The sequence below is a fragment of the Desmodus rotundus genome, chromosome 5, assembly GCF_022682495.2.
Source record: "Desmodus rotundus isolate HL8 chromosome 5, HLdesRot8A.1, whole genome shotgun sequence".
In the NCBI taxonomy this organism is placed as follows: Eukaryota; Metazoa; Chordata; class Mammalia; order Chiroptera; family Phyllostomidae; genus Desmodus; species Desmodus rotundus.
The window spans coordinates 123,046,560-123,073,618 of NC_071391.1; the positions used below are offsets into that span (position 1 = coordinate 123,046,560).

Below are 27,059 nucleotides of genomic sequence, written 5' to 3' on the forward strand. Positions count from 1 at the left end.
GCAGAATTTCAATTATCTTACCCGCCACATTTTAGCAAATAAAAGGAAGCAGGTGAAATTAATTTTCACAATATACTCTAACCCAGTACAGCCAAAAATTGTTTCAAACTCTAATCACTGTTTTTAAATTATTGAGCTATTTCACATTCTGTTTCTCACAGGTTTTAAACTCCGGTGTGCATTGTACACTCACAGCACATCGCAGTTAGGACTAGCCACATTTCAAGTGCTCAATGCCACACGTGACTAGTGGCTGCAGCCCGGACGGTGCAGGTCTAGACTCAAAAGGGGTGAAGAGTGAAGGGAAGAAATGGGCCAAGAGAGGGAAGAGTGGGTGCGAAGCCACCAGGATTGCACCCTTGGATGCCCCTGCTCGGGAGCCTGGAAACCCTGGTCCCAAGCCCAGGCTGCCGTGAGGACAGGCAGCACGCACCTTCTTCTCGATGAAGGCCCTGGAGACACCACGGATGGCCAGCTGCGCCGTGTAGCCCAGCGTCTCGCGCACAGTGAGGCTGCTCAGCAGAGTGTCGCTCTGTGGGAGAGGGAGGCGTCAGCGTTACCCCAGCCCCAGGCTGGAGCAGGCTGGAGCCGGGGATGTGCCCACCTGCAGGACGTAGGAGAAGCAGTCCTGGAACTGGTCCCTGCGCAGCACCTGGCCGTTCACGCACACCTCCCCAAGCAAGGTTCCCTTGCGCTGCAGCCTCCCAGACACGGCATCCAGCAGCGTGGTTTTCCCCGAGCCTGGTGGGCGAGGAGAGAAGGCCCTGGAAGAAGTCCCTTCCTCGCAGGAACTTCCCAAGACCTTCGGTGGACCAGTCTGGGGTCCATCCCTGACTCGTTCTCTCTTTAGCCTGGTGGGTCAAACTCTCGTAGCACGAATGAGTCTTTCCTGCTTTCCCATTAAGAGGAGACACAAGCCATTTCTCTCATTCTGTCGGTACCAGAGGGACTTTGTCTGTCTCTTTAGTTGCTTTAAAGCTGTTTCCCTTTGATAAAGACGATATATGCTCAAAATAAAAGGAAAACCGAGGCTTTTGGCACCATCTGCTCCTAGACATCTGAATTTCTTTCTGTGGCTCCCTGGGATGGTCTGGTGGTTCCTGAAAGTAGTGCCTAGAACCCTGCTAATCAAGTGTGGTCTGGGGACCCGCGGCATCAGCATCCCCAGACAGCTTGTTAGAGGTGCAGAGTCTCAGGCCCCCACCCACAGCCACGGAATGAAAGTCTGCTTTTTCACAAGATCCCCAAGTAATTCCCGTGCATGTCAGAATTTGAAAAGCTCTAGCTTGGTGAGCCCTTTGGGAAAACCACATTGGCTTCAGCTGGCACTGACAGTGGTGGGCACAGCCCAGGAGTTGTTGCTGGGGCCTTTCCCACCAGGGAGCCGTATGGAACCGCTGCCTGAATGTGATGGCCTGTGCAAAACCAAGAGAAAATGTTTTGTTCCAAAATTGTAAAGAAATTGCTTGTTGTTGCAAGGGGTGCAAAGATGAAGAAGCCAGACGCACTCTCTTAACAGTTATCTTCAACCCCAGGACTGACAAAGCTCAGAATTCGCCCCAGCGTGCTCGGGTAGAGGTCAGTGTGGGGAAGGGAGCAGAGCACTGTAAAGGAATGAGACCTGACTTCATTGGGGTTGCCTTTCAAAATGTGCCCTGAGATTTCCCCGTCACCGTATCAGGCCTTGCATGTGGCTGTCTGACTAGAAGCCTCCCTGACCTTACGTTTCTGGCATCCGACCTCAGCTTTGGCAGAAATGCCCAGCGTCCTGGATGCCAGTCCCATTGCTACATCAGAAGCGGGCTCCCTATGGTCAGCGAGGTACTTCCTTGCCACCAAATACAGTGGGCATCTTCCTGCGTGTCGTCACACCTCCCAGCAACTTCCAACAGTGTTATTTGCCCTTTTCTGTAAATTTCTCTCTTGGTTTTGATGCCACTTCCTCCTCTTGGTTAAATCCTGCTGGTGTGGATGCTCTTTCACAGCCCCTGTGAGCAACTCTCAGGGGCCTGTCCTGGGCCTCCTGCTTTCCCCAAGTCACACATTCTCACTGAGCCTCAGCCAGCACCAACCTGCCTGCCAGCTTGGGACTCCCCAGCCCTGCTCCAGCAGCCTCGACTGGTTTCTGACTGTAGCCGCATCAGGGATCCCAGACAGAACTATCGGACTATTTCCAAATTTCTAACTCAGAAATCCCTGTGAGATAATAAATGACTTTTATTGTTTTAAGCCACTTAGATTAGTGATACTTTTTTTTACATGGAAATAGATCATTAATACTGTCTTTTTTGGTGTGTGTCAAATATTTATTAACTCATTAATGAAGGTACCAGCAGGATGAGAAAGCTCATTTTATACACTATGTATAGTCAGTGGAGAATAAAAGGTTAGAATAAGTTGCAAAGCTAGGCACAGAAATGGTTAATGCCCTAGACACGACGCCAAAGACAAATTGGACTTCATAAAAATTCAACAATTTTTGTGTATCGAAAGACACTATCCTCAGTGTAAAAAGGCAACCCACAGAATGGGAGAGAATATTTGCAAACCATATACCTGGTAAAGGATTAATTCCAGAACATATAGAGAACTTCTACACCTGAACAACAAAAAACAAACAACCTGATTCAAGATTAGGCAAAGGACTTGAGTAGATTTTTTTGTAATGATATATAAATGGCCAATAGGTACATGAAAAGATGTTCGACATCGCTAATCATTGGGGAGCTGCAAAGCAAAACTATGATGAGATACCAGCTCATGCTCGTAAGGATGGTTGGTTACTATTAAAAAAAAAACACCGGGAGATAACAAGTGTTGGTGAGGATGGAGAGAACTGCCCCGTTGGTGAGAATGTAACACTGTGCAGCTGCTGTGGAACAGTTACGGCAGGTCCTCAGAAAAGTAAAAATAGAATCACCGTATGATCCAGCAATTCCACTTCTGCGTATTGCCCAATGAATTGAACGCACTGGTTCAAAGAGATAGTTGTACACTCCTGTACATGGTAGTATTGTTCACAACAGTGAGAACCCAAATATCCACTAATGGATGAATGGATAAGCAAAATAGGAGATACATAACATAATGGCTTAGTATTCAGCCTTAAAGAGGAAGGAAATTCTGCAACATGCTACCACATGGATGAACCTTAAGGACAGTATGCTAAGTGAAATAAGCCAGTCACGAAAATACAAATATTGTATAATTTCACTTATATGAGGGAATGAGAGTAGTCAAAATTATAAAGGCAGAAAGAGTAATGGTTGCCAGGGGCCGAGGGGAGGGGAGAAGTAGTTAGTGTTCAATGGGTACAGAGCTCCAGTTCTGCAAGATGAACAGAGTTCTGGGGATGCACGGGGGTGACGGTTGTACAACACTGAATATATTTGATACCACTCAACTGTGCACTTAAAAATGGTTAAAATGGCCGCGGCTGGTGTAGCTCAGTGGATCGAGCACGGGCTGCAAACCAAAGGCTGGCTGGTTTGATTCCCAGTCAGGGCACATGCCTGGGTTGGAGGCCAGGTCCCCAGTTGTTGGGCGTGTAAGAGGCAACCACGCATTGATATTTCTCTCCCTCTCTTTCTCCTTCCCTTCCCCTCTCTCTAAAAATACATTTAAAAATCTTTTTAAAAATGATTAAAATAGTAAACTTGATGTTATATGTATTTTACTACATTAAAAATGGGGGAAAAGAAACAAATATGGTTAATGTCATACAGGGCAACAAAACCATGACCTTTTTTGGTTATCTTGCCTAAAGGGACAGAAATCGTTCGTAACTAGTCTTCTGCAAGGGAGCGCGCAGCACAGAGTATAGGTCCTAATCGATAGCAAATAACCAGCCAGATAAAGTTACCTTTCCCTAGACTATTGGATGATGCTAGGCAAGCCTGTACTGGACCATTCTTTAGTGAGATTTTGAACACCTAAGTCATCTTTTGCCTCACTAATAAAGGTTGATAAGCAATGCTGCTTTAGATAAGACACTGATGAAATCATGTCATTTTATAAAACACTCAGAGTAACTTATAAAATTGATTCATTGGCTTACTTATTGATTCAACAAGTGTTTATTAAGCACTTACTACGTGGCCAGCCCTGTTCTGGCTGTGGAAGATAAAGCAGGGAGGGCCAGGGCTCCCACTCCTGCAGCACTTGCAGTCTGCTGTGAATTCCTGTTCAGTGTGGAAGGGTGGGCATTGCCATAAAGCCATGATGAGGTGTCCTCTGAAACAAGCCCATGAGCCCAGACCCCAGACCGAGACCCCCCCAGCACTGTCCCCCTGAGATGTGCAGGAAGCGTGACACCGGCCAGTGGGACGCACTTCTGAGAAGGTGGGTTCAATCCTCGCAGTGTGCTACAAGCCACCATTTTTACCCTACACCGCAAAGGCAGCAAGTGACAAGTTATTACAGCAATAACTCTGCTTTTGTTCTTTTCAAAGTACGGTGTAATGATTAAAATGAAAGTCAGGATGACCCTGGCTGTTATGGTACATGAATATAGTGAGAAATGGTTAAAAAATTGGAAATAGGAACAGACAGGAAATCTGAGGAAATTGGAAGTCTTAGGCAGTGAATTCCTTTTCATTTAATCTTGACACTGCCATCACCATCAGGCTGTTGCTCCTCCACCCCCCACTCGCCCACCCCCGCCCCCGCAGCAGGGGAGTGGCCACGGATTTAACCCCTCGGGCTGAAAGAGGCTGACTGTGCCTGTCGTAACCACAGACGTCCGCTACCATCTCCGTTAAAGGGAGTAATGCCAGTGGAGAGTCAGGCCACATCAACCACCTGAAAACAAGAACTAAGTCAAGCGGCTCCTCCGTGAAGCCCATGTGTCAGCACCTTTCATCATTGAAATGTGCAGGATGACACAGTGTCGTGGACACTGTGGTGTGTCACACAGATCTCCTCTCAGGGCCGATGCGCCTATCCCGCAGTGGTGACCCTCGCGGGGCATCGTGTTCAGCCACAGGGCGCTGCCTCTCTGGAGGCCTCATCCTCCCGGGACAATGACTGGCTGATGCAGGGAACCAGCACAGGCCCTGAATCCCACCTCCAGTGTAGTTACCGTGAAAGAGAAGGATGCGCTGGGAAATGGGCACATAGCCTCACTGGAATCTGTAGTATTTAATTCCTTTTAGAAAAGGATCTGAAGTAAATATGGTATGTTAAGATTTATCAAGTCCTGCCCTGGCTGATGTGGCTCAGAGGACTGAGCACCAGACTATGAACCACAGTGTTGCTGGTTTGATTCCCCCATTGGGGCACATGGCTTGGGTTGCAGGATAAATAAATAAAATCTTTAAAAAAGATTTATAAAGTCAGGTATTAACACATGAACGTTCTTTCATTTTCTATTCTTGCCTGTATGATTGAAATATATCATGATTTAAAAAGACCAGTGAATACAGGGAATAAATGGGCATCTCTGTGCTTATTATATTCCTTTTCCTATCTCCAAGCAGGGTACAGACTAGCGAAGTTGTGTCTGAGGAGCACCCCTACATGCCAGGCACTGTGCTAGGTGCTTTGCATACTTGGAAATATGAATTAACTTACATGTCAGGCACGACTTTATTGTTTTGCAAGAATCTTTCTAAAGATTTCACATCAAGTTCCTTCCATTCACAGACCTGCCACTGGATTTCATTCTAATATCACACTTGTTGCAACTTAAACTTCTTACGGACTTCTTGTAACAACTTAAACCCATCTCCTCAGAGTGGTGTCCAAATCAAGGCACAGCCTTTCAGAACCCTCCCCAGAAGGTCGAGCACTCCTCCTCAGCTTACCTGAGCTCCCCAGGATGCACATGATCTGCCCACTCTCCACGAACAAGGAGACGTCTTTCAGGATCTGCCTGTTCCACCGCTGCCGCCGGCAAGATGTGACGTCCCACCAGGGCCCGGCTCGTTGGCTGTAAAGAAAACCCCAAGAGGGGAGAAGCAGAGTGGGCTCTTGGGAGGGGCCACACCTTCGTCCCCCAGCACTGAGGCCAGCTCTGCCCCACCCCAGTTGTCTCCGGACAAGTTTCTAAGGGTGTTTTAGCCTCAGCGTCCTCCTCAGCGTCGTCCCGAAGTAGATCCAGGCCAGCAGTGACCGAAGATCACCTGTGTACGGCGCCGGCCCGGCAGCAGCTCTGAGCGCCAGCTCTCTGGCTGCTGGGAGATGGCACTATTCCCTCGGTTAACCCTGCATGTTTGCACCAGGCTTCATTACACCTGGTGCTGCAAGCACCCCTGTTCCCCACGGCCTCTCCACCCACATCAAACAGTGCGTACACAAGGGGGACACACGGGAAGGAGCAAGGGGCACAGGGGCACGAGGCAGAGCCCAGCTGCTGTAGTTGGCAGAGCTTCCAGGTCCCGCCGTGTGCCATGCGGTGGGGAGGTGGCGTTCACCCTTGTTCCTCATTTATCACTGGCGGCCCTTCCCTCTCCTCTCTCCACCAGGATCCACTCCACAGGGGGTCAAAGCGGCCATTACCAGCCCCCATTACTGAGAGGCCGGGAGAGGGGTGAGCACAGCGGGGGTCCTGGGCCTTGCCCGCCTTACCTGACACTGTAGGAGACGTGGAGAACCCCCAGGCTGTGTTGCGGCTTTGACGCAGCTGTAGGAACCTCCTCTGAGGAGCCCTGGAAGCCTATGTTTATTTGGAGTCCTGAGGACCCCAGCGGGGTCAAAGGTGGGAGTTCATTCATGGTCAACAGGCAGCAAAGACTGGAGGATTTTCTGGTGCCCGACCCTCCCTGGAGTGGCCTCCCCTGAGGAGACAGCAGCAGACTGCCCCGCCTGCTCCTCACCTGGCCCCAGCGTCCCTCCTGAGGCCTCCCCAGCGGCAGGACAGGGTTTGGCCACAGATGCCATTATCTGATGTACCTTTAGCCAGAACACACGGCAGTGGGCAGAGCACACATTCCGTGTTTGTGGGAGCATTTGCCAGAGAGGAGTGCTGGAAGACAGACGGCGGCTCGCCAGACGCGGGCCAGAGGTTGCTCAGCTCTGGGACAGAGAGAAACCCTGGCACTGGCAGGTGACAGCTAAGGTCCAAAGGAACCGGCAGCAAGGGGCGCAGGTGCTGCTGGGCCCCATGGCTGAGATGGCCCTGGAGGACACAGGGCTTGGGGTCAGGGCTGCTCCCCAAGATGCCTCGGTGAGTGCTGGGGAGTCACCTCAGTCCCGGTGGGTGGGTGAATCGGACATTACTTCCCTCCCTCTGTCCTAGCTGAGCACCAGGACCACAGGCAGAGCAGGACGAGGCAGCAGGACTCCAGTTCCTGGGCATCAAAGGACTGGCGGTTGCAGGGGGTGCTGATTCAGGGGTCCCTGAGACTCCTGGTGGGGGCCTCCGAGGTCAGTTCCTGCCCTGAGGTGTGTACCTACAGGGGAATGATGTTCTTGTTGGCAACTTGGGCTGCCCCAGCTTTTACAAATGAGACTCCACCCAGAACTGTGCTCACGCACACCAAGACTCTGAGGGGTCTCCTTTGTCTGTGTGGCTGTCCAGCTCAGAAACTCAGTGACAGTAAACTGGTCAGATAGGAGGGCAGGTGGCATTTATATGAATGTCGAAATTTCTGTTCAAAATATCGCTACAGCAGGCAGAAATCCCAGAGAGCGCTGAAGGAATAGGTGCCAGTCAGGGACCAAGAGGTTGGGGTCCAAGGTTTCTGCCTCATTTTGTGTGAGAAATGTTTGCTGGAGAAATGGCCTTGGACTAAAGTTGGGTTGCTGGTGGGGTTTGAAGCAGGAGGCTAAATGGGAAATTTGTAAAACAACAGATCCCCACCCTCCACCTTTGCCTCACCCCACCCTACCCTTCTGTCTTTGCCTGCTTTGGGGAAGAGGGAGTGAAAGGCGGGGATCACACGATGGGGACCACACATGGGGGAGGCCCTCTGGGCCTCTGGGCTGGCCTTGAGTTGCTGACTTCGGCCAGGCCCAAGCAACCCACCATTCCCAGTGGCCCAAGCAACCCCCCATTCCCTCTGCAGCCACAGCAAGAGACCAGCTCTGGTCTGGGAACACCGCGTGGGGCCAGGCCCCACCAGAAAGTGACTCCCTGGAGCCAGGACCGCAGTGCTCACAGTCTGAATGGGATATAAGCTCAGGGGTGGCTAACTTTCTACCTGGAAGGTCTGGAGCTCAACTCAGGAGGCAGGGAACTGCCTGAAGCCGACGCTCAGGAATGCTGTTATTTCCAAATCTCTTTTCTCCAATTCTGTTACTTAAGGTGCCAAGAGAATGAGACAATGAGGGCTATGTATCACATGTCTAGATATTTTACAGTTACTCATCAAGCTAAGAACTGTTAATTAAAAATGGTTTCTATCCTCTTGCCTTCATTTACCTTTCCCCCAATCTGGAATGCCAAGTGCAAATTTAAAAATTCTGGGACTTCAGCCCTGGCTGGGTAGCTCAGTTGGTTAAACACCAAGATTGCAGGTTTGACCCCTAGTCAGGGCACATACAAGAATCAACCAGTGAATGCATCAATGAGTGGAACAACAAATCATCTCTCTCTCTCTCCTGAAATCAATAAATAAAATAAAATTTAAATTCTAAGACTTCTTGGAGGATTAACTAGCATGTGCTGTATGGGGAAACCAGCTTTCAGCCTCTACCACAGCCTGTCCCCCATCTCTGCACAGCCCCTGCTCACACTCGACCTCACACACTCCTCCTGCTCACCCACATCCCATGCACCCTCTCCACAGACAAATGCCCCTCTGGCCTGGGGTGCCCTGGGGGGCACAAGCCTGGGACAAGGCTCACACCGGCCCTGAGAGAGGGGTGGGGTCATTTGCACAGGGAATGTTGGGGTCCTGGGTTTCTGGAGTGGCAGTGCCCTTAGCCCGCAGACTCCTCCGTCCATGGGCAGGGTCATGACCAGAGGAGGATGAGGGGGCCCAGGCCTCGGGGCAGAGCTGTGCGAGATCCCATCTGGATGTTTTAGAAAAGGCCCAGCTCCGCCCCTCAGCCAAGGGCCAGCCCTGTGAGCTTCCCCAGGTGTGGGCCCTCAGCACGTTGCTACGGGCCCAAGGCACGGGCTCCTCGACTTAGAACAAGGGCCTGTGCCCTGTGCTCCCCAGTTCCTTCCCCTCTGTGCTTCTGACTCAGGAACTTGATCAGAAGTTAATAGAAGGAGAAATTACAGTGTAGCCCCCCAGGAGCCAAGCTGGTTACCTACAAATAAACCCGCTTTTGCTTTTTTGGGTGTCACCTGTCAGAAATTCAAGTGATGTTCTGACAGTCATACTGATTAAGATGTCAGCCGAATAGATATTTAAGTATTTGAGAAATACAGAGAGTTTGTCAAAACCTCGGGAAGAGTCTAACAAATCCTTCCTGGGAGCCAACGAAAATATTTCAAAATGGAACAGAGGCCATAAATTCTCTTCTTTTCTGAAGGTTGAGCTGCCTGCCTTGCTCCCAAAGGCACGGTCCCTCGATGGTGGCCAGGTCTGGGCTGCCCCCATCCGTCCTGGTGATGGGGCAGGGCGCCCACACCACTCGGCTGCCTTTTATCGGTCTTTCCATCTCGCTGCCCCTTTCTTCTGGGCCCCAGTACCCTCCACATCCTCAGAGCACCTACCTGCCTGGAAAGGGGAACCCCCCACCCTGGGCTTGAGATCCCCTCCACACATTGCTCCGGATCCCAAAATGTCCAACCTGCCTTTCTCAGCAGCCGGGAAGTCTAAGCCGGGAGGGCCAGGCGTTTGTTCGCAGACACAGCTTCTGAGCTAACTCACGTCTTATACCTGTTGACTGAGATCCTTCCTGCAGATATTTGCTGTTTAAAAACAAACAGACAAACAGGATACATATTAGCAACTAATAGAATTTCTGATAATGTAACAAAATGAAGAGGTCAGACTAGGCAGTGTGAAAGCTGGTGGTGGAGGTGGTGAGTGAGCGTCAGGGCCGCACTCAGGCAGCCCTGCTGGAATCCAGCAGCTTTCTGATCTGCTCTTCATCTTCTCAGGAGCTTCATTGCCTACCAGACCCCCTCAGCTCCCCCACTCCCTGCTCTGGCTCCTGCCTTGGAAGCATTAGCAGCTGCGGGTTGAGGTAGGAGTAGAAATCTGGAGTTCTACTCACCGGCCAGCTCTCCCAGTTTGAAAACATATTTTGAAATATTTCAGACAGCTCAGTTTAAGGAATAGTGAAACCCCATGTACTCGCTACTAATTACCAAAGGCTCTGAAGCCCGGCCCCTACCCCTGTACCCCCAATCCCTATGTATTGCTCTCTGTTGCCCAAAGATAGTGCTGCTTCTGCCGAATCAGCTGTTCATCTCTCCCATGTTCTTCTAATCCTTTAAGACCTTTATGGTAATAGTTCTAACTTTAAACAAGGCAAGTAGCTATGGCCTGCTGATCCCATACTCCCCCAGAAATCTGGGGACTCCCCACAGCGGGCCTGCCACTGTCACCTGTATTCATGTCCTTCCACTTCCATGGCTCTGCAGGGTCCTTTCCGAGGACCTCTCGCCTCCGCCACTGCAGGGGGGCTTTGACGAGGACTGTCGGGTGTTGCTTTCACATGAGTGACAAAGTTCTCACGTACAGCACATCGTATACACAGTGAAAATGCTCTCCAACTGGGTGCTGAGGTCAACCTGCGCCTACGCCTGGCCTGTGCCGCTCCATCCTTATCACCTGTCTCATCCACTAGCATCTAAGCTTCTCCAAGACTCTTTCTCACTGCCACATCCCACAGCCTGTGCCTGAAGCGTGACATGGGTCCCAATGAGTGTTTGCTGGCTGCTTGACTGATTGAAGGAGCGCATCTCTGAGGGAAGAAGACCGGAGTCAACAGGAGCTCGTTTGCAAACACATACTTTTTCCTGCACTACAGAAATGGAGGAAAATTTGAATGCATTAAGAAATGGAAACTTTACTAGACACAGCTTTGTGGGGGGTTTTCTGCCTTGATGATTAAATGATTGAATTGATAAAACAGAAGGAATTCAGAACTGCAGGTGGTTAATACCATGCAAAGGTATCAGCTGATACCACAAAACACTGATTTGTTTGAGGCCTATCCCCCCTCCAATGATAACAGCGACGGGATGTTTTCCTCTCACACTGCGCTGCGTGTGTGAAGTCTGTTTGGCATGAGGAGCTACTGAGTCAGATTTGGGGAAGAGCAATTAAATGGCAATTCCCAGCTCAGGTTTTCCCAGAGCGCGGAAGCTCACGAAGTTCCCTCCAGTCCCTCCAGACAAGACTGCGTCTTGTCCACCATGGGCTGCTTGGGTTCACGTTCCACAGGCTTGCAGTTGAGGTTCTCAGGGGCAGAGCTATACTTCGGGGGGCAAGTCCTAAAGCTCTCTCTGCAGGGAAGAGTAGATGAGCCCTCATTGAGGTTCCTATTTTCTTGGTCTCCACTTCCCCAAACCCATGTCTTGCCAATTCAGGATCTCAGCCACGCCAGCTTCTGCTCTCACGGGTCGGGTCTCCCCCTCTGCTTTATCCTGTGTCCTCAGCAGCTCCTAAAGGAGCTCCTGACCTTGTCATATCTCCCTGCAGGGCCTCCAGGACAGCTTGTTCTCCTCTGAAAGTGACAACAGCCTGTACTTCACCTACAGTGGCCAGTCCAACACCTTGGAAGTCCAAGGCCTCAGCTACCAGGTAGAGGCACACCTAAGAACGAGGTGGGAAGAGCAGGCAGGGAAGGCCAAACAGTCCCCTAAGCAGGAGGGGAGGGGGCATCTGCTCCCAAAGACAGAGCCCGGTCCAAGCTGCTGCCCCTCATGATGGGTCCAAGGACCGCGGAGACTTCCTCCAGCTGCACTTCCTAGAGTGGGAGGTTTTGATGCATAGAGAATGAGGCCTTGGCTAAAACATGAAGCAACTGTGTGACCCAATGGGGGGGAAATCTCTAAAACTCTTTTTTAATTTTATATTTTCAAATAATTTTAGATGTTTGAAAAAGTTGCAAAAATAGTACAGATTTCCCCAGATTTCCCCTTTGTCCCACTTCCCTGATGCAACACCCTGCTTCCTGGTAGCACAGTTATCAAAACAAAGATGTCCACAGCGGTGCGACGCTATGGACCAAGCCATGGACTTTATGTGGACTTTATTTTCATCTGTGTACTTTTTTTTGGTAAAATGTGCTGTCAGTGGAGCTTATAAAAACATTCAGAGTATAAGGGTCTTTCGGGGACTGTCAGGAACCAAAGACCCCCCTTTCCCACACCTCCCCAGGGGCAGACCCTGGGGCATACGGTGGGGCCTGGGATGGTGAACCTCGGAGGCCCAGTGCTGGCTCCCTGTGGAGGCGAGTGGGACAAGCCAACGAGCCAGGCCACAACCGTTCTCTGCGCTGCCACTCGCTGCCATGTGCCCCTGAGCAAGCTCCTTCGCTGCTCTGAGCTTTATCTGTAGAGCAGGGATTATAATCCTGCCTGTGTACCGGGTTTGCAATGAAGATCGAGATAATGCATAGAAATGGCTTACTACAATGCCCTGCAAATAGTAAACTTTCAGTACATTATTAGTGCGTTACAATTATTATTGAGTAAGGACATCATCGTTTTACTTCATGTTGTATTTTCTTTTCTGTTCTGCTATTACACGTGTTTTCCACATGTTATCTTCAGACTTGGAAATGGCAACTTCAGGTTCTCCGCGTGATGGGCTCCAGCTTCCGAGTCTGGGAGACCCTGGCGGGGAGCCCCTGGGGCCTGTGGTGTGTCAGCAGGGGGTGCCTGCTGTAGCGAGCTGCACAGAACCTGCTGAAGTTCCTGAGCCGTTCAGCTCTCTGAGGAGCCTTCTGGTGTCTCCCCACAGGTGGACTTGGCCTCCCAGATGCCTTGGTTTGAGCGGCTGGCTCGGTTCAAGATGCCTTGCACCTCTCACAAGGACTCGTGTGAGCTGGGCATCCAGAACCTGAGCTTCAAAGTGAGGAGTGGGCAGATGCTGGCCATCATAGGAAGCTCAGGTACCACTGAGGGCAGAGAGTGGGGCAATGAGATGCAGAATGGCCCCTTGGACAAATGGGGGCTTCTCACAGAACCCTTTACTGACCAGTGGAATACTCTGGCAGAGCAGTTGAGAGGCTCGGGTCAGACAGACCTAGTATCAACTCTCTGCTCCTCCACTGACCAGCTCACAGGTGGGTGCTGAGAGTTGCTGGAGTGGAAGGAGGGGCGTGCCCCTTGCAGCTGCAGCCAGAGGTTCTGTCTGTGACATCTGTGTGGAAACAAGGCAGAAACTTTCCCAAGATCATCAGGCAGCTTCAGAATGGAATGATCGTTTCAGGGGACTCCTCCGCCACCAGAGCATTCATGGTTCCCCACAGTCAGATTCCCAGACACGGTCAGACAGTGAGCAGACGCAGCCCGTCCAAGTCTGAGCACCGCCTTCCGCCGCGTGCGCAGATCCGGGTCCCTAGGGTGCCTCCAGCGGCCAATCGCGCAGGCCAGACTTAGAACTGCAGAACGCGGGGCTGCTGCGGGGCTTGGAGGGCAGTTCGTTCCTGTCACTGTCCTCTCCCTCTCCTCCTCCTTACTTGTTTGGAAGCAACTTCAGAGAAGGGTTTTTTAATTATCTAGCCCTCTGTATTTCTAGAGTGTCTTCCCCCGGCCCCTACACACATGTGCACGCACACGCACACACACCTGAAGACATCCATTTCATGCAGACCTGGAACTGGAACTTTGGTCTCCGGATTGTAATCTCAGAGTGAGGCGTTTCTGCCTCGCGTAGTGTAACAGACAGCACTTTAGCCCCTTTAATTAATCATTTCCAGATTAGTCAACTTTTTGGACGCCTGCTCCAGATTTTTACAGTCTTCAGATAGGGAAATTCCGTTTATTGTCTAACCAAAGATCAGCTGTGTGTGAACGCACTTTGTAACAGGCACAGCCCCACACGCCAAGTCCCACCTGCATGGCCCCATCCCTTCGATTCTGATCTAAACAAGAAAAAGTAGCTACTTCAGAAGCCAGGTTTATTTCTATTTCTAACCCCTTGTGGTTTTTCTTGTTTTATCTGCTTTGTCTTCATGAACTAAGAATCTAGGAGACACAGGGGGCCTTACCCGGTGCTTCCACAGAGCCTTAGCATCATCACGGTTAACCCTCGCTGCGCACAGCCCCGTGGCTGACAGCTCCCTGGTTTGTCGCTGAGGAAAAGCTGTGGGAAGGTGGCCCCATGCAGCTTCTGGGTCCTCTGACCCTCGGCTCAGTGTGTTTAGCTTCAGGTTTACTTGGCTGAAATTATTAAGATGATTTCCTAGAAAGGTTTTTTCCATAATACTTCCTGTGACTGTTACTCCATTCTCACACACAAAAATTTCTGGTTATAATGCTAAAAAAATAAAATAAAACAGCGTAGGCATTTTAGCTACAACCGTTGAATCCGCAGCTCACAGGTGTTCTCCAGTGAATGAATGTTCTGCTTTGGAGACCCCAGCCATTTCACGAGGGGCTCGAGTCCCATCTGTTTTCTCCTGGCTCACGAGGTGCTGGGAAGGCCACCCACCCCTCTCACAAAGTCTTATTTAGGAAACGTGGCCTTTCCCCTCCCTGACTGGAAGTCCCACAGTGCCTGCAGATGTTGCCCGAGGCCCCGCGCTCCCAGAGACTGGAGCTGACATCAAGGCTGGGCAGAGCACAGGGCCAGAGCCTGCATCCCTGGCTTCTCTCCTGGTATTTTGCTCCATTTAAGTTCCCAGATGACAGGTCAGAGGGCGCCTGCCAACCTGGCCACCGGGAGAAACTGCAGTAACCCCGGAGTGGGGTTACCAGGAGTCAAATGCCCATAACAGACCTGAGAAAAACTTTCTTTTTCTTTACTTTTTATTTTATGTTTATTTCTTGGTGGAGGCTCTTGCCTATAAGCCCTGGAGCAGGTGACCCTCACCATCTGGGGTGTGGGGCCTGGTGGTGCCCAGAGAATCTGGCTTTCTGAGCTCCAGCCTTGCACAAAGAGGGGACACATCACGAGACCCCTAGTTCTCAGGAATCTTGAAGGAGGTGCACTCAGGAGGCAGTGGGAAGGTCCCTTTCTATGCTGAAACCCCGTGTTCCCTCTGCAGACGGATCCCTGGGGAAGCTTCTCCATGTTTGTCGTTTGTACAGGGGCCGTGGGGTTGCCTGCAGGCGGCACTCGGCTTGTGGCACAGCGTTGCTACATGACGTACATGGGCACTTTCCTGATTTGGAAACAACTTGGCAAATTTGCTCTCTAAAAGGAATTTAGAGTAAGGAAACCAAAACCCCACCTGGGGGAAGTGGACAGAGCTCCTCCCAGCTTGTCTGCACGAGGCATTCTCGGACTGGGACCCGTTCTCTTTCACGGACACTTTCCAGAACCTGGCAAAGTGACACACCCTTCCCCAGATCGATAGCAATTGCTGTGTCATTCAGAAGAGGGTGCTGCTAATTTATGTGCCATGGACACCCCCCTTTTACAGAGAGAGCAAAAAGAGGTATTGATAAAATAAGGGCGTGTAAAAGGCGGGGAGGAACTCAGAACGCACGTGTGCAGGCTGCTCTTGTTTTTAAATCATTTCCACATCTGTTACTGCTCTATGTTTTCCTCCCTTATTTCTGAAAATAGATGCACTTTTGCATTTTTAAAAGACACCCTATTCATCCTCCAAATCAGTCCTTCCCACAAAGTCAGCTTGAATGGTGACACTGCTGGCACGTCTGTCAGCCCAAAACAGTGACGCTTCACAGTGCAATTAACACCAGCCTTGCTTCTGAGGGAGGGGATAGGCCCCACAGGCACAGGCAGGCCGTCATTCTCCTGCTGGCTGGTGGACCTGGCCTCCACCGCCAGCACCCGTGAGCCGCCAGCACCCCGACGGCGCTCCACTTGTCTGTGGGCAGAGGCCTGGAGCCCCAGCTGCTGGGGCCGCCCCACCCAGGGCTGAGTGCTGTGCCGCTTCCCTAGGACAGGTCTCTTCTGCGAGGACAGAGCAGCCCAGGGTAACCGGAGACTGTGCAGGCATCAGTAGCATCCAGGCTGGCCCCACAGAATCCCCAATCTGAGGACGTTTCTGGTGGCTTCTCAGGGCGCGGGACAGCCTCTTTGCTGGACGTGATCACTGGGCGAGGCCACGGCGGCAAAGTGAAGTCAGGCCAAATCTGGATCAACGGGCAGCCCAGCACGCCGCAGCTGGTGAGCAAGTGCATGGCCCACGTGCGTCAGCACGACCAGCTGCTCCCCAACCTGACTGTCCGCGAGACCTTGGCTTTCGTGGCCCAGCTGCGCCTGCCCAGAACCTTCTCCCAGGCCCAGCGCGACAAAAGGGTAACTAACCGACCCCGGTGACCCCAAAAGCCATGACATCCTTTCCCGCCCTCCCTGACTCAGGCACCAGCTCACCACCCATCCACCTGGAAAAGTCCACCATACTCACTGCCCTGCCCTTCAGTTGTCCTTTAAAGCCCCGTAGCCCTCAGGCCAGTTGGTTCCCTTCACAGCAGGTGACAAAATGTGTGATGAGTGTTTGTTGACCTGTTTCATGTCCTCCATGTGAGCAGGGAGCCCACCTGTCTTGTCCCACGGCAAGGCCACATTCCCGTCGTCCATGGCAACTGCTCAGGCTGTGTGGACAGATCAGGAACAAAGCGTGGACCAGGGAAATGAAGGCTGGAGCTTTAAAACCGTTCAGAGGAGCAGGTGTTTTTATACTTTAGGGCAAAATATGTCAGAGAAGCCCACGGAGGTGGCCTTGGAAGCTCTGGATTCCTCTCGTCCTCAGGTGGACGACGTGATCGCGGAGCTGCGGCTGCGGCAGTGTGCCAACACACGCGTGGGGAACACCTATGTGCGGGGGGTGTCGGGGGGCGAGCGGCGGAGAGTCAGCATTGGGGTGCAGCTTCTCTGGAACCCAGGTGAGGGTGGCCAGTGCCGGGCGGGCATGAGGGGGCCCGTGTCGCCCACCTGGCTTGGCCTGGTCCAGCCAGAGACCTGACAACTTACCAGGCTCCTCTCTCCATTGGGAAGGAATCCTCATTCTGGACGAACCCACCTCTGGGCTCGACAGCTTCACGGCCCACAACCTGGTGAAAACCCTGTCCAGGCTGGCCAAAGGCAACCGGCTGGTGCTCATCTCCCTCCACCAGCCTCGGTCGGACATCTTCAGGCTCTTTGACTTGGTCCTTCTGATGACATCTGGCATCACCATCTACTTGGGGGCAGCCCAGCACATGGTCCAGTATTTCACGGCAGTCGGCTACCCCTGTCCTCGCTACTGCAACCCTGCTGACTTCTACGGTGAGCCAGCCGGGCCTGTGACCTGGCACACAGGGCTCCCCAGGGCCTGGTGGGAAGATTCAGGAGAGCAGGACTGAGGATTGGGGTGGGTGGACTGGGTCAGCTTGCCAAGCATCAAATGCTAGAGATGAAAAAAGCGGCTTCTGACATAGCCCTGCTTGTGTGCACAATAGATAAGAAACTTGGGTGCTCCAAGCTGGAGGGGACGAAACAACCCAAGAGAGTTTGGATCAATTTCTAGAATTGGGCTTTTATTTCGACTCTATACAGAAACAGGGTATTTGAGATTGGGAAGCCTCCAGAAAACCTTAAAGCTGCAGCCACAGAGGCACGGAGCCCCCAGGCACAGGTGGCGAAGGGCCTTTGTGGTGATCTTGGCCAATGAACCTCTAGATAGGAAAATTGCTCCATCGGCACCAGAGATGCCTTTCAGCTTGGGGTCCTGAACCCTCAGCATTTGGCCCTCAAGGAAACGTGGACACTGTCCTCCTTCTTGTGGGCACAACTGCCTTTCCAGGCGCCTGCTCTGGAAGCAGGTGCCTGGACCCTGACGCTGAGGAGCACGGTGTCTGCGGGACAGGCCACACAGGTGCACGGGGATGGGGAGCAGCTGCCTTTCCCATAGGTAGCTGGAGCCCCAGCCTTCCTCCCAGGACAGACTGGTGCAGCCAGGGACTCACTGTAAACCTGGTGACAGGGACCATCTCCTTGAGGGAAGACACTGGACCCAAAGGCACCCTGTCACAAAAGGGTGTCCCTTTGACCCTCAAAGCCCTGCCAGGCCAGGTCATCTCCATCCGCACAGATGAGAAGGTGGGAACCCAAAGAGCTAAACCCCATGCACAGCCATAAGGTGCAGAATCGGGATTCCCAGCCAGTGCACCAATCCCCACCCTGACTCCTGGCCCTACTACCTGCTCCCTCCTCCCAGCACCCACCCTCCTGCCCTCCCTTAGGAGGACAGGCACACTCTCTACCGGCCAGCCCTCACCCCCTGTGAACTCACACAGAGCTCACCCTCCCTGCCGGTGAGCAGGTGCCAGCCTGGCTTCCTGCCAGTGTGTCACCTCAGGCCAGCCATTCCCAGATGAGGGGCAGAGGGCGCCTGCCAACCTGGCCACCAGGAGAAACTGCAGTAACCCCAGAGCGGGGTTACCAGGAGTCAAATGCCCATAACAGACCTGAGAAAAACTTCCTTTTTCTTTACTTTTTAATTTTATGTTTATTTCTTGGTGGAGGCTCTTGCCTATAAGCCCTGGAGCAGGTGACCCTCCCCATCTGGGGTGTGGGGCCTGGTGGTGCCCAGAGAATCTGGCTTTCTGAGCTCCAGCCTTGCACAAAGAGGGGACACATCACAATTTATAAGACCCCTCCCAGACATTATCCGTCCCTGAGGGGTGCCATGAAAATGGGAGGAGGAGCCCCGGCTGGTGTAGCTCAGTGGATTGAGCACTGGACTGCTAAGCAAAGGGTCGCTGGTTCAATTCCCAGTCAGGGCACATGCCTGGCTTTCAGGCCAGGTACCCAGTTGGGGGCACACAAGAGGCAACTACACACTGATGTTTCTTTCCCTCTCTTTCTCCCTCCCTTCCCCTCTCTCTAAAAATAAATAAATAAATGAAATCTTTAAGAAAAAGAAATGGGAGGAGGAAGAAGAAGAGAAATTGAGGGGTAACCCCTCCTATCTCCACGGGAGAAGTGGGGGGAGGCCTGCGAGGGGCTGGGCTAGGAAGGCCTTGGCAGTGACTGGGAGGGATGCCTTTCTAGCATTGTAAGAGCAGGCCTGTGGTTGGGGCCCAGGTATCCCTTACAGGGTAACTTACAGGGTAACGTGGAGGTGGGAGGCAGTCGGCCTGGCTCTCCAACTTGTCGTGCCGGCTCTCTTCCCTGGGGGCAGTGAGAATTTTATTTACAGTTGGTGGGACCCTGGCACCCCAACTAAAATGTTCTTCCCATTAGGGCAGGCTGCTTGAAAAGCCAAATTACTAGTTTACAGGGAGAACTAGAACTCCCAGGAGGCCAGACTGCTCAGCCTCACCCTGGCCAGCTCACCTAGCCACTCCTGAAAGACTGAGTCCTCGTCACAAGCTGCTTGGACAGCTGGAGCTGGAGCCATGGCATAACTGTGCCGCGGCCTTTGGACCTGAAGGTCCAATGCCTCCTTCTCTGTCCCAAGTCCCTGTCATGAGTCTGGGTGTGGGCCTGGGGGTCAGCACCCACAGGCCCTCCTCTGTGGCCCCTCTTCGATCCACCAGCCCTTGCCCTGAGGCAGACTTCCCAGAGATGCGGCCAGGTCCGGCCGGGTGGAGCCAGCCCTCTCTGCCCTCTCTGCTCTGACCTCCCCTGTGAGCTCATGCAGGGGCAGATCGCCCATGGCCCCACATCCTCTGCCTACAGTGGATCTGACCAGCATAGACAGGCAGAGCAGAGAGCAGGAAGTGGCCACCATGGAGAAGGCACAGTCACTTGCAGCCCTGTTTCGGGAAAAAGTACGTGACTTCGATGACTTCGTGTGGAGAGCGGAGGCCAGGGAGCCAGGCGCGGGCACTAGTTTGAAGAGGTGAGGCAGGCCGGGCGGCTCAGGGTGGAGAGAGCCCTCCCGAAGGTGGCCATGCCCACACCCTCATGACACACTCTCCGTCCTGACAGCCTGGTCACCGAGGGACCCGAGCACCTCCCGACTCCCTCCGAGCTGCCCGGCCCCGTGCAGCAGTTCAGCCTGCTGATCCGGTAACTGTCTGCCATTTCGTCCCCCGCCCCCCCCCCACTCCCCGGAAGTCTTGTATCAAATTAAGCCCTTTTCGTCTAAAGTGAATTCGAAGGAGGGACTGAAATTCAAAGTGAATTTAAAGAGGTAAATCAATCATTTGGAAAGAAACCAGCATCACCATGACAGCACCGGCCCTCCCTTGTGACACTGAGCGCCCCTGTAACTTTTATTCTTTAAACAAAATCAAAATATCCTTACTGGCCAGGTGATCATAGAAATCTCGTAGGACCATTATGAAAAATTCAGACAGTACCAGAGAACCTCCAGCGGAAGGGGAAGGTTCCCTGTTGCACCGGCCCTCAGAGGAAGCCAGTTTCCGTGTGAGCCTTTCTAAGGCGTTTCCATGCACATAAATGGGGTTATACTCTGCCTATTGTTCTTTGTTCTGGGATTATACTTTGCATATCATTCTTTGTTCTGTAATCGTTTGGGGGGATTTTGCGGGGGAAGGGTTACTTAGCATCTCTACCTCCCATCTGGCCAGGCATTCCAATCTGGCCATAATTCATTTACCTGCTGAGCCCATATTGATGGCTAGACTCTTTCAGGCTTCTGCTGTCACAACTAACTACAGCCAACATCTTTGTACATCCCTCCTTACATACCTGATGAGACATTTCCTTGAGACGGCCTCTTTAGGTAAAATTGCAGGGCAGATACTTGGATGAGAAAAGTAACACGATCGTTTACTGAGTATTTGATCGTGAGACAGACACTTTCACCAGGGAGCTCACCTGATATCCACAGAGGCTCTGTGAAGTGGTCACAGATGAGAACAACAAGCGTTACTGAGATTGAATGACATGGCCAAGGTCACGGGACGGGCTTATGTTGTGCCCTTGGCACCTCTTTCTTTTGTTTCTTAAGTCGTCAGATTTCCAACGACTTTCGAGACCTGCAGACCCTGCTCATCCACGGGGCGGAGGCCTGCCTCATGTCCCTGATCATCGGGCTCCTCTACTACGGCCACGGGGCCGTCAAGCTCTCCATCATGGACACGGTGGCCCTTTTGTTCATGATCGGAGCCCTCATCCCCTTCAACATCATCCTGCACGTCATTGCCAAATGTGAGTGTCCCCGGCTCCCGCTGAGCCACACCCACAGCGGCCAGAGCGCCAGCTGCCACCCTCTGACCTTGTCCAAAGCCCACCTGCGTGGCTCTGAGCTCCCAGGGAAAACACGTTTACTGAATAATGTCACCGTGATTGTGACTTAAAAGATCATTGTCTTCGAAGTTCACACATGAATATTAGTATGCAAATGAAGGCAATTACCAAGGAGTCGTAGGCATCCCTCCCCTTGCAGGATTTATACTTGACAGCAATGCGCAAGCCACAGTCACAAACATCTAAACCAGGGTGGTTATACTCTAGTTTTTTAAAAATAGAAGGCATTTAGGCACTGTAACTATTTTTAATTTGTACTGGGAGAGACTAGGAAACAAACACTGTACATGCACCTCACTTTTTCTCTCTCCCTTTTTAGGCCACTCGGAGAGGGCGATGCTCTACTATGAACTGGAAGACGGGCTGTACACCGCTGGGCCGTACTTCTTTGCCAAGGTGACTGGTCGGGGCTGAGAGCAAGTGACCGCCCCAAGTGGAGGGAGGGGGCAGAGCAAGTTGCGCCGCATTGTGCGGAAGTGACAGAGAAGCCTTTCTCTGAACCGGGGAGCCGTCACCACCTGCAGTTGTAGGTGCCACCTTCCCTAGAGCAGCTTCGGAGACTTGATATTTTGTCTAAACACTTCCCAGAAGGCCAGGACTCTGGACCGAGAATGACACTTTCTGGTCAGCAGAGACCTAAGGAAGAAAAAGTGAGAAACCTGTAGCATACCTCACCTCTGCAATCCCACCACATGCCCTGGAGGAGGTCAAGCAGGGGTTACTATTCTCACTGCAAGGAAGTGCAGGCTCAGAGAGGTTACATGGCTGTCTCAAGGCCACACAGCTGCAAGGGCTGGGCAGAGGGGATGGGAACTTGAAACCAGGTCCTAGGAGAGCAGATACCCGCTGGGGGAAACTGCGCTGACCTGCCTCCGAGGGAGCACATGGCATCTGCAGGGGAAAGCCAGCAGTGAGCCCAGGCTCAAGTGTCCCACACGCCCACTGCCACCTACTACAGCCTGAGCATCCCTGGGAGGGAAGGTTGGCATCGCTGGGGGTTGCTCTCTTTAGCTGTTCATAAAGAATAGCAGCAAACAAAGACATTGGCTCCACATCCTTGCAAGGGCTGCTCTTTGCAGATCCTCGGGGAGCTTCCGGAGCACTGTGCCTACATCTTCATCTATGGGATGCCCACCTACTGGATGGCCAACCTGCGCCCAAGCCCCGAGCCCTTCCTGCTGCACTTCCTGCTGGTGTGGCTGGTGGTCTTCTGCTGCAGGGTCATGGCCCTGTGTGCCGCCGCCCTGCTCCCCACCTGCCACATGTCCTCTTTATTCGGCAACGCTCTCTACAACTCCTTCTACCTGACCGGGGGCTTCATGATAAGCTTGAACAACCTGTGGACAGGTGAGGCTTTCTCCCCTCACCTGGTCAAGCTGTTTAAGGCCTTCTGTGGCTTAGGCCTGCTTTGGTCTGGAGATAGGAACTCCTCATTTAAGTCCAATTCAAGGAGCAGGTGCCCCAGCCAGCTGTCCTGTGTGCAAAGGGAATAACCCCACAAGGGGGTGTGGATGGCACTTTTTGATAAACCCCAGCTGACACCCAGAAGTCACCCTTGACTCTCCCTCACCCTCCACATCACCAGTGAACCAGGTCCATTCTGCCTCCCAACTCTTTCTGAAATGTCTCGTTGCCTTATCCCCTTGCCCTGGTCTTATCATCCGATCTTGAGCCAAGGCAATAACCTCACCTCCATACGCTGGTGCCTCCACGCCCCTCTCAATCCTCACCTGTGCAGAGTGAGCTTTCAAAGGGCGAATCCGTGGGGGAGGGGCTGGCTGCTCACTCCCTGCTGGCTCGCCCAGCTCTTCGGAAGCCCCCACACCACACATAACTCTACCAGGCCTTTCTTGACCCACCAGGCAGGACTCAGCTTCCTCCTCTGCCCCTCAGCATCACACCTGCACAGGTTCAGGACACAGATGCAAAAGTCTCTAGTTCAGGGCTGCTGAATCCCTACAGTGCATCAGCTCTGGGGGGCTGAGCATGTGCTGGGAGGGACACCTCATTACTTACTCTCTGCAGTTGTTAGGGACCAACATGGGGTGACCCTGCAGCCACTCCCCGGCTCCACCTCCCCCTCAGTCTCCCTCCCCAGTCCATGTCCCAAGCTGCCCCTCTGCCCTTTCACCTTTTATCTCCTCCCCACCCTGCTGCTTCAGGGGACTCGCTTCCCCATGGACAGAGACACCACCAGGTGGCTTCGCAGGGAGCAAGGGGTTAGCTTGAGTGAATGACATGCCTCTTGCTGTCCTCAGTGCCTGCCTGGGTTTCCAACGTGTCCTTCCTCCGGTGGTGTTTCCAAGGACTAATGCAGATTCAGTTTAAAGGGCAAACCTACCACCTGGTGGTCGGCAACCTCACCATCCCCGTCCCGGGAGACAAAGTAAGTAGCCCAGGCCTTGGACTCCCCGTACATGGCATCCATCTGAGGAACTTCTAAAGGAGCTCACTGATGTCTGTGTCTCCAGATCCTCAGCTCTATGCACCTGGACTCGTACCCGCTCTACGCCATCTACTTCATCCTCATTGGCATCAGTGGTGGCTTTGTGGCCCTGTACTTTGTGTTCTTAAAGTTCATCAAACAGAAACCAAGTCAAGACTGGTGATGCACGCCCAGCCTCCTGCCCGCTGCGGTGGACTAGTGTAGGCCCTTCCATTGCACTCTCCTCCCCACAAGGAGCCCCTTCCCAAGCAGAAGGAGGAGAGTGTGAAGTCAGCTGCTCAGCTACATCCGGCCCGCAGTGCTGCAGTGGCACAAGTTGGCCACAGGATGGCAGTAGAATAAAGACAGTTGAAAGGGATTTCTGATCACTGGTCAGAGCCTAAGATTACTGGGAATGTGAAAGCCTTACTTGGGGCACCTACAACGTTGCTAATTTATTTCCTTTTGATACACATTTATATAGGCAACTCAATACAGGATGGAAGCCAGTTAGGTAGGAATCAAGTAACTAGGACATGCAAGACTTTTTTTTATTGTGTGTTCACCTGCCCCCCCCCGCCCCGCCCCCAAGTCTCCTTCCAACACCATTTATCCCTGATTTACCCTCTTCTACCTCCCTCACCCCCTTTCCCTCTTGTAGTCACCATACTGGTGTCTGTGTCCAAGAGGATTTTTTTCTTTTTTGGCTTAAACCTTTCACCTTTTTTCACCCAGCTCCCCAGTCCTCTCCCCTCTGATAGCTATCAGTCTGTTCTCTGTATTTGTGAGTCTCTGTTTTGTTCATTAGTTAATTTTGTTCATTAGATTCCACATATAAGTGAGATCATATGGTATTTGTCTTTCTCTAACTGGCTTATTTCACTTAGCACAATGCTCTCCAGGTCCATCCATGCTGTCGTGAAAGGTAATATTTCCTTCTTTTGTATGGCTGAGTAGATTTCCACTGTGTAAATGTACCGCTGCTTTTTTATCCACTCATCTACTGATGGGCTCCTGAGCTTCCAAACCATGCAAGAACTGATAGGGCTCAGAGGAAGCGAGAACATAACAGCTAGTGGAATATTGGCCTCCTCCCCCAGAGTCCCCAAGCTCTGCAATGAGCCACTCTCAATACAGAAAAGGACCTAAAACCTACCAATAAGATGCTGCCTTCTCTTTGTGTGGGGTCATGGACTCCAAAAGCCAAATTAAAAATTTATTGAGCACCTACTCTGAGCCAGGTACAGTACAAAACATTTCATGTCAATGACATTTACTTTTCAAAATAAACTTTGTGATGGGGCGGGTGGTGCCTCATTTTTATAGATGAGGAAACTGAGGCACAGACAAGTTTAGTATGGTAATCAAGGTCACACAGCTGCTATGTGGTGGAGTCACGTGGGGGTCCAAAAAGCCTTTTAGAGGTTAGAAGCAAGGCCTGAGCCACGGAAAGGCTGGGAATCCCAGGAAGGTTCCCGAAGGTGCAGAGTTTCATAGAGGCTGTGTCAGCCCAGCCAGGTCTCTTACCGTTGCATCTCACTGGCCCTTTCTGGGTCTCAGGACCAGCCCTGGGCTCTCAGAGCCGTCAGGGTCTGGGACAGGGCAGGCCAGGTCACATGCTTCATGTCTCAGCATTGAGGACCATGTGACCCAAAACAGGAGCACAGAGAGCAGAGGGGGGATTGTTTCCAAAGGAAAACCAGGGTCTGCAACCAAGAGAGGGGGTGAGGTGGGTGTTTTAGAGACAAAACGGTGTACACCACAGGTCCCCTGGCGGGCAACAGCAGCCTCTTCTGCGAACTGGTTAGACAGGTGGAGTCTCAGGCCCCGCCCAGACCCACTGAATCTGAATCTGCATCTTAGGAAGATCCCGGGGTGATCTGTATGCGCATTTGAATGCGAGGAGCTGTGCTCTCACAGTCAAACTCCCGTTGTTCACATCGCCGCCATCCCGCGGGCAGGCCCGATTCAAGGTTCACGCGCTGCCTGGACAACGACCTTCGCAGCAAAGGGTCCAGCTCAGGACCAAGTGTTGAGCTCGTGGACAATTGATTCTCCGTGGTCTCCTTCAGTTTACCACAACCCTCAACTTTCCTTGACTTTCCTGACCTAGACACAAACAGATTTCATACACTAGCTCTCAATTGGATTTGCCTGGTATATTTTCACGATTTTCAGAGGCCACGCCCCTGTGGCGGTGTGCCACAGCAGCGATGTAGTCCTCCCACTGCCTCCTATTGGGTGATTTCGGTTTGTCCCTTTTCTAGGACGCTCACTTTGAGGACCCTTTCCCCACAGAAAAGTCAGTACTTTCCCTGACTTTATAATAAATAAGTAATTTGTAGGTAAGCACTCTGAAACCGTGTAAATTTTCCGTTCCTCATTAAACTTCTCAGTCATTCATTTAAAAATTTATCCATACAAACTCGTGGTTTCCTATTTTATTCATTGTGTTATATTCCTTTACTATCGTTATTAATTTTGATGCCCAAGTTGTCCCTGATTTGGCCACGAGAGCCCTTTGGAGCCGACTTCTGCATCCCTTGGACACGCCCCCATCACACTTTGAGCGCCTTCTTTCACAGCAAAGTGCTTCAGGCTCACCTAGTACATTCCCACCCCGTCCAGGGAGCAGACATTGCCCTAAAGAACATTGCTTCCTTTCCGTGGAAAAGGGCGTTTAAAGACCACGATCCGAGTGATAAGTATGCTCATTACTTTTGGGTTGTCACCGCTCCCGGGCCCCGTCCGCGGAAGGAACCAAGGAATATTAATGTCAAACTCCAACCCTGTACCCCACAGCTGATCCTAGTCCTCTCCCTTTTCGCAGCTGTAGCTCCCTCCTCTAACTGTGAGCGGCTTGGCTTCCTTTACCCTTCGTATTTCCTTCCATTCATCGGGTTCATCCCTGCGTAAAACCCACCTCCCACCTACGCTGCACCCCCCCGCCCCCCCGGGCGGGCTGTCCCTCCCACGGCAAGCTGTCCCTGCGTTTGCACTAATGCCTCCCTCACCCTCCTCGGGCCCACCCCCCGCCCCACCTGCACTGGTCACCTAGTGGCGTTAGGCCTGAATGGAGACGGGAGCAGGAGAAAGAGGACATTGGCTTTTCCCCTTAATTCCCCAGTGATTCCGATGGGCAGAGAGGGTTGACAGCCACTGAAGCACATCATCAGTCCGGATGGCAGTTCTAGCGGCTCAGACTGCGGAGGGCTTTGATAACTAACTGCATGGGCTCTGGTGTGCAGGGCCGCAGGGGCCAGGAGCAAGGGGCCCGGGCCGCCGAGATGGAGAAACTCCAACAGCCGCCATTTCTTGCGGGTATTTTTTTCCCCTAGAGCATCCCGGTTCTCCATCCCTCTTGTCTATTCTGGAGCTTTAACCGAATGCCAGTGTGGCCCTGCCCCCAGAAACTCTGGCTCCCACGGTCTGTTTTTCTAAAA

The 27,059-nt window shown here is 52.3% G+C and overlaps 2 protein-coding genes across 2 annotated transcripts in view; one reads left to right on the forward strand and one right to left on the reverse strand.

Annotated features, from left to right (window-relative positions):
• The window catches only part of ABCG5 (ATP binding cassette subfamily G member 5), a 23,086-nt gene extending 16,311 nt beyond the window's left edge, over positions 1-6,775 (reverse strand). Inside the window, exons 1-4 of the mRNA XM_024553074.4 lie at positions 6,568-6,775; positions 5,805-5,929; positions 605-741; positions 434-532 (exon numbers count right to left, since the gene is read on the reverse strand). Coding sequence (XP_024408842.2) covers positions 434-532; positions 605-741; positions 5,805-5,929; positions 6,568-6,713 — 507 coding nt within the window. The 5' untranslated portion in view covers positions 6,714-6,775. The remainder of the gene's footprint in view (positions 1-433; positions 533-604; positions 742-5,804; positions 5,930-6,567) is intronic.
• ABCG8 (ATP binding cassette subfamily G member 8) lies at positions 6,628-26,025 on the forward strand. The gene is made up of 13 exons (XM_024553073.4): positions 6,628-7,165; positions 11,547-11,648; positions 12,813-12,963; positions 16,048-16,286; positions 16,741-16,873; positions 16,986-17,255; positions 19,653-19,815; positions 19,905-19,985; positions 20,893-21,092; positions 21,511-21,587; positions 22,271-22,538; positions 23,450-23,577; positions 23,663-26,025. The coding sequence occupies exons 1-13, from the start codon at positions 7,103-7,105 to the stop codon at positions 23,798-23,800; spliced, it is 2,013 nt and encodes a 670-aa protein (XP_024408841.2). The 5' UTR covers positions 6,628-7,102; the 3' UTR covers positions 23,801-26,025.
• The last annotated feature ends 1,034 nt before the right edge of the window (positions 26,026-27,059 follow it).